The sequence below is a fragment of the Gossypium arboreum genome, chromosome 12 (genome assembly GCF_025698485.1).
Source record: "Gossypium arboreum isolate Shixiya-1 chromosome 12, ASM2569848v2, whole genome shotgun sequence".
Taxonomy (NCBI): domain Eukaryota; kingdom Viridiplantae; phylum Streptophyta; class Magnoliopsida; order Malvales; family Malvaceae; genus Gossypium; species Gossypium arboreum.
In genome coordinates this window covers 8,840,391-8,847,734 of record NC_069081.1, presented here as the reverse complement: position 1 = coordinate 8,847,734, position 7,344 = coordinate 8,840,391, and the positions used below count along the sequence as shown (strand labels likewise).

The following is a 7,344-nucleotide window of genomic DNA, read 5'->3' as shown; positions in this document are numbered from 1 at the left end:
TATGGATGCCTAATTCAAAGTTCTACATGTATGAGGTTAAAATGAAGAAAAATAGAAAATTTTTAGATATTGATTTAGTTGAATAAATTGAGGTTTTATGGGTTAAATTGATAGGAATTGAAGTTAGAAGTGAAAATTGAGTGATTTATTAAAAGAATTCTAAGTTAGGTTTAAATAGGGATTAAGTTGAATAGAGCTCAAAATTTATGTTTTATAATGAATTTTATGAGTTAGAAATTGTTAATGAGTTGATTAAAAGAGAATATGAAGCTTAAGTTAAAGAAAAAGATTAGTAATGGAAAAAGGACGAAATTGAAATTTTGTAAAAGTTTGATAGAAAGTGAAAATGTGTTTTATGAATTAGTATATTGATGAATTTTAATTGTATGATTGTTAATAGCAAACGTAGCACGGATACGTCATCAAAGAAGGAAAGAGAAAGTGAATGAAGATATCGATTAAATTCGATAAATAGTGGTTTGTATTTCTATAAACCGAGCTTAATCGTTATTGCTATATTTGATATTTATATTGTATGAAAATGTGAATGAGGTAAGTATTTTTACCATATTGAAATGAATGTGATTTTGAATACCCTATTAACAGTGTCGGGCTAGTCGGATATAGTTGACATGTCATAGGAATTGGAAGTATTGGGATATTCCGACATTGAGTCGATGAGACACTATGTATCGACTAGTTCCGGATTTGTTCCGATGAAGTACTTTGTGTACTATAATGTTAAAGTTCGGATTTGTTCGATGAAGCACTATGTGCTTATCCCGAGTGTGGGTTGGATCCGTGTATCCGTTAGTGTCCGAGTTATGTTAATAAGGGTAAATAAAGTAAAGGTTATTAAAGCATCGATTGATATTGAATAATAGCAATAATGTGTTTGAATTACCATGTTTTAAAGTTGATTAAGCTATTGTTTATGGAAATACCACTGAGAGTATTCTCAGCGTGACGGTTTGTTTCCGTCGCATGCAGCTAGGTACGAAAGTATAAGGACTCAAATATAAGCCGATCCCCAAACTCAAATTGGTGAAGTTTCTATCTTTTGGAAAATGGCATTGTACCTAGGATGTCTTTTGGTTATATTGAAAGTATCTAAGTTGTTAAATGATATTTTGGTATGTTTTGTAAATGTTACCAAAACCTTAAGAATGGTATGTTTTGATATGTTAGTGAAGAGTAATAAGAGGAATTGTTGGTAAATGTTGTAGAAAGAAGAAATGAAGATGTTATAAACTTAGTTATCAACATTTTATACTAAAACAGATTTGGACAGTAACAGTAGTCCAACTTTGAAAATATACCAAAAATAGTATAAAGTGAATTAGATGATGAATAAAATATGTAATTGAAGCTTAATGAATCTATTTTTATATGGAAGAAACAAAATTGGTAAAAGAGTTGTATTTTATGAGATATTTACGTTTTGGTGAAACAGGGTTAGAACAATTTCTGGATTCCCTGTTCTGACTTTAGAAATTCACCATAAATTGTGTATTAAGAATTAGGACTCAAACTTTATATGTATGGATTCATTATTGAGTCTATTTTAATTGAAACAAAGGGCATAGTCATTGGATTTCTGTACAGGAAGAAATTTGATTCGAAGTGCACAAGGGTCAGAGTAGCTGAACCCTGAAACAGGGAGACTTCTTATAATAAACTGTACTAATTGGCCTGACCAAAAATTCTAGAAAAAAATTAGTAAGTAGATATATGAGTCTAGTTTCAGGGAAAATTTACGGAATTGGATTTCGAGTTTCGTAACTCGAGATATGATTTTTTTAGCGACTGTGACGCAGATGGATAGTTTACTACGAAAACTGTTTAAGTGCTAAGATAAGTTTTGTAATGTCTCCTGCTTGACTCCGGCAACGGTCTCGGGTAGGGGGGACGTTACAAACAACAAGTCTTGTGTGTAATTTGAGGATCGTAATCCTAACATTTATAACATTGGCATATTAGTTCTAATCAAATTCTAATTAGCCCATCATTAATTAGAATTTGATTAGAACTTAATTATTAGAGTATCTACACATATTTGACACATATTTTATTTAATAATTAAAGCCCAATAAAATTTTAACCAAATTAGATCACTTTTAATTTGGGCTAACCTATCATGATAGTTAATAATAACATGTAATTACCCTTATTATATATGTGATGTTCATATTTTCCAACAATCTAGTCTTACACTATTAAAAATTGAGCAAAAAGAACAATTAATAATAACATTAATTATTCCGATTAAAAAACTATTATGCAATTGTCTATTAAGTCTCTTCCAAATTAAATAGAGTAACTTAGTTTATATATTATTTAAAAGTGAACAAATAAGAATAATTGAATATGACATTTATTGTTACATTTGTAAAAAGTGATGTGGTGGAAAGAACAAAAAATATATGTATAATCGTGAAAAATATATACATGTGTATATACTCAATTGGTTGAATTTTAAAATAAAAATTAATAAATATTAATATTCAAAAATTAATAAATGTTTCCAAAATGAAAAAAAAGGTAAAAATTTTAAAAATTCTTTAAAGAACTTATTATTATTTTTATTCTTTTGAATTATATATATTTAAAATTTTAGAATATTTTATAATTTTATGAATATTATATATATATTTTTATTAATTTGTTAATTTCAACCACTTACATATTCATACAAGGTATGCTTTTCATTCAATTTTTTAGAGATGTTAGTTTTCAATAAACAAAAACAATTATTGTCACTCAAATTGTATTTATTTGCTCAATTTCGGGTTAAATTGTATGTTGTAGTCTATTAATGGAAATAATTAACACTATCATTGATTATTTTATCTTCTAAATTTTTAATATTAGAGAGATAGATGTTTTTTCAAAAAAAGAGATTAAATTTCTCCGTTTATTTTGAGAAAGATTGTTGGGGAATATTATAAGAATTTAAAATAACTCAAACACGAGAGTAGTGGCATGTGCATTGAAACGAGCAGGTCAACTTAAAGTGTTAGTGTGATTTAAACAAAGATAAAAATAATCAAATTATTTATGAAGATTGATTTAATGATCTAACTTAAAAATTAAACTTTATTAATTATAAGACTCAAATCTAAAACATACAAATAAAATAAATCTAACCTAAAATATTGATTCGAAATTCACCCAAATTAATCAGGTATATAGATTGAGTCTCGACGGTAAGCTAAACATTCCACATGTTGGATCTACACCCTATGAAGTGGGCAAAAATAACATTCATGTACTTACAGGCTAAAAAGCATAGACGCACGCGGATTGAGGGAGATCACGTGGAGAGGACCAAGCTAAACGCTGAAAGAAGCTGAGCTGTACAAACTCCAAAACCAAGCGTCCAACAGTCTTAAATCTAGAGCAGAATATACCGCCAAACAAACCCCTAAGCATTCTCGTACCCTTTCCCTGTATTCCCTGCGTCCAAGCGCAGCAAAGAACCTTCCTTCTCCAAATTGACCATACCCACGGACAAAGTATTTAACTTCTAGACCCACATACACAGATCAGCTATGGCGAATTCGGAGAACGAAAAGATACTGAGAAAAATGGCCGATGCCTTCAAGGAACTTGCCGCTACGGTAAACTCGCAAACTCCGGATATGGAGGTGGCCCCTTTTTCACGCGCATGTTCTTTCGTTTCTCCTCTCTTTGGTTGTTTAGGCATCGCCTTCAAGTTCGCGGAAATGGATTACGTTGCAAAGGTGCGAATTTTCCATGATTCCTTCAATCTAAAACGCTTGATTCATTAAATTTAAACAAATTGAATTCCTATCTATAATCATTGCTTTTGGTGTAACAGGTTGGTGATCTTGCAGAGGCGTCAAAGTCTATTGCAACGCTAAACGCAATGCTTGATAGGGATATAGAAGGGAATTGTGTGAGGAAAGCTGGGAGCCATACAAGAAACCTTTTGAGAGTGAAACGTGGGCTTGACATGGTCAGGGTACTCTTTGAACAAATTCTGGCTACAGAGTAAGAACTAAGAACCTCAATACGTATACTCAATTGAAACTAAATTGTTAAGCTGTTTCCAATTTGTTATAACTCAATTGTGCTGCTAATGACCTTACTATCCACAATAATGACCTTGAGCAATAGTTGGTCATCTCTTTATCTTCACCTTTCTTTCAGATATATAGATGGATGAATCTAGAACATTGGTAGCTAAGAGTTTAACTTGGGGTCTAATATAGCCTTTTTAATTCAATTCTTTTTCTTGTGTTATTAATGCTCTAATTTTTTGTTTGTACAAGTGACTCTCAAGCTCTCATTTTGTATAACTTGGGTTGTAGATTATTCTTTGGATAGTGGTAGATATCAGTTTTCTGTCTATCAAGAAGGCTTTACACTACTTTGGAACTTAGCTCTACATTATAGAGCATCGTTCTATGGTAATATTACCATGGCATGCACCATTTTTAGGGTGCGACACTAGGACATCCCATAAGTGAAGTAAACCTAAGAATCTTGCCACATTTTTCGGGATTAACTCTGTGGCTTGTCATGAATTTACATATCTTGGCTAGCTGCTCCAGATTATCTTTGTTATAGGTCACGCAACCTATATATTGTGCTACATTTCTGGCAAGTTTGGAGTGCTGAGTAGTGAGTACTATTTTCAAAGAACATTGTCATTAGGGTGTGCCAAGTGAACCAGGTCACATGTCTCTTCTGTGTTATGTAATATTATTGCATCTAATTAATTAGGACTGGCTTAGTTGATTATCATTGTTTTCAATGGGCTCGCAATAAAACCACTTTTTAGTTAGTCTTTACTATAGACCATGTTACATGGAATAGAAGCATATGCCTTTTCTATAATCTTCTGCCAGAGCTTCTATCATTTGCTGCAGGCTTTATACATAATTTTTCTATGAACTTTTTCTCTTTTGAGAGAAGTTTTACTAGATCTTTGGAGCCACTTTGTGTTTATTTAGAATTCTAAGCGGAATGATCAAGCAAAGTTCTATTGTTAAGTTCAGATAATAGTAGCTGATGCTCCTTTGAATGGTAATTTGCCTGGTATATCAGCATTGTTCTGCAGTGACCTTTATGTTTATGGTTAATCATGCTCCTTTTAATACTAGTTTGCCACATTAACATTGTTATGTAGTGACCTCTATGGTTAACTGTATAGGGATATCTCATTTGGAGGTACAAAACAAGCAAGTGATGGTCAAGACTTGCAGATATAAACAGACAGATTAAATTTGAAGTTGAAGTTGTTGAATGAGATTTTAGTAGGGATGTAAATGATTAGAGTGTTTGATGAATGGTTCATAAACAATTCAGTTTCTCTTTGTTTATGTTTGTTTATCAAGCTAAATAAACAAACATGAAGGGAATTTTGAGGCTTGTTTATTAAACAACCAAAAACAAATAAAGCTTGTTCAGTTCATTTATATTTGTAAACAAGCTCATTTATGTTTGCTTAAAGCTTGTTTAATAAATTATTTAAAACTAGTTTATTGTTTGATTATTATATAATTAATAATTAATAATATTATTGTTTTTGTGCTTATTTTATTTATAATGTAATTATTAATATTATATTTGATTATTTTATATCTAACAGATAAGATATATGTTTATTTGTTGTCTCTTTGTTTATTACTCATTAACATTGTTCATGAACACGTTTGTTAAACTTAAAAGAGTGAAGATGAACATTTATAATCAAGTAAACAAACATGAATATAATTTTGAAATTCTTAATGAATACCAATTGAACACTAACAAGCTTAGATATAAATAAACTAACATGAATAGAAGTCTGTTCGTTCATGCTTGGTTCATTTATAGTCCTAAATTTTAGAACTCATCAAATCTTTCCTTGGCAGGGGGGATTCCTTAAAAGATCCAGCTTCCAAGGCCTATGCACAGGTATTTGCACCCCACCATGGCTGGGCAATCAGGAAAGCTGTAGCTGCTGGGATGTATGCCCTCCCTACAAAGGCACAGCTAATGAAGAAACTAAATGAAGATGGTAAGTGGATGTATGACTTTGCTTTAGTTATCAAATAACTCTTAAGTAATGAACTTCTTGCAAATATTTACTTCTGTTTCGATTAGCTCATGGTTGAAAATGGTGCATCCATTGGAACGTGGTTTGGTGGCACAAAGCGAAACCTGTCTAGCATAGACATACAAAACCTGTCTGCATTCTCCAGGGATATGTTTAACAATTTCATAACAGATGTGTACAAGGATACAGTTCAACCTTTAGCTTAGGGGTTGGTTCGCATCAACATGTATTCTTCAGGATTGGATGAAGATGTGTCTTTGTTCATGTTTGGAAAATCATAGTTTGAATTTGTATCAGTTGAACTATTGCATAGCCTTAAACTTTCATGTCATGAATGTCTTCATCTCATGAGGGAAATGGCCTCTCAGTGATTTCTTCACCTGAGAGAAGTGAAAAATCAGAAAAATGAATGTGAGCTTTTGTTTAAAAGTATTGACATGCATTAATATTAATTCTCTACTTCCTTTTCTTGCAGAGGCATCGGCGAGGATTCAAATGCAACACTATGTTGCAGCATCCAGACCTGTCATTTTGTACATTGACAAACTCTTCCTTTCAAGAGAATTGGGTATAGATTGGTAAAAGAAAGAACAACTGTATTAACAGATATCTGTTTATTGTGATAATGTCAATAAAGCAAAATAAACTGGTTGTTAAGGCGTTTCAGTTATTCCATTTTTTGCTCTCTTTTGCCTTTTTCCCACTTTCGCAGAACACTGTCTAGTATTGTTGTACAAATCTTATTAAACTTATCTATGGTGAAACTGGAAACAGAAACATGATGTTAGTTGGTAGTCTCATATGAACTGATCTTTTATAGCACCTGTTTTATTCGGATCGGATCATGTTGCTTTCTGGTTTAGCATGTACTCTTTTTTTTTTTCCTTCTGATAGCGGAACAAGCATCCAAAAAACTGCCTAGAACTGAAAAAAGGGGAAAAAAAAAAACAGATAACAGACACTTCATGATTATGGTTCCTTGAGCTGCTTGTCTTGCCTATTTCTTAACTCCGTCCAGATGCTGGTGTCATTGCTGGTGTTTTGTTGGAAGATCACATTGCTGCATAATTTGCTAATGCTCGACAAGATAAGATCATACTTCCAATGCGTTGTCCCCTTGTCTCCCTGCAAAACCATTTGTAACAATTTACAGGTGGCTTGCATGGCAGATAAATGGCGTTCAGCCGTTTCGCTAATAGAGAACCTATAGTAGTAGGTAAAGTTTTGCAAGTGTTATGTGATTAGTGTTCAAAAAGAGAGTAAGAGCTCAAACTGGC

At 32.1% G+C, this 7,344-nt stretch overlaps 1 protein-coding gene across 1 annotated transcript; it reads left to right on the top strand.

The window, feature by feature from the left end:
• Positions 1-3,372: 3,372 nt before the first annotated feature.
• Positions 3,373-6,844, top strand: LOC108477000 (accelerated cell death 11). The gene is made up of 4 exons (XM_017779401.2): positions 3,373-3,743; positions 3,842-4,014; positions 5,883-6,028; positions 6,543-6,844. Exons 1-4 carry the CDS (start codon positions 3,552-3,554, stop codon positions 6,647-6,649), a joined length of 618 nt encoding a protein of 205 aa, XP_017634890.1. The 5' UTR covers positions 3,373-3,551; the 3' UTR covers positions 6,650-6,844.
• Positions 6,845-7,344: the final 500 nt, after the last annotated feature.

What these genes read in the sequence shown, in the direction of transcription:
- LOC108477000 (XM_017779401.2), top strand. Translation starts at nt 3,552, where the DNA reads ATGGCGAATTCGGAGAACGAAAAGATACTGAGAAAAATGGCCGATGCC. An exon ending in AAATGGATTACGTTGCAAAG is followed by an intron (nt 3,744 to 3,841) that starts GTGCGAATTTTC and finishes TTGGTGTAACAG; the next exon opens with GTTGGTGATCTTGCAGAGGC. An exon ending in GAACAAATTCTGGCTACAGA is followed by an intron (nt 4,015 to 5,882) that starts GTAAGAACTAAG and finishes TTTCCTTGGCAG; the next exon opens with GGGGGATTCCTTAAAAGATC.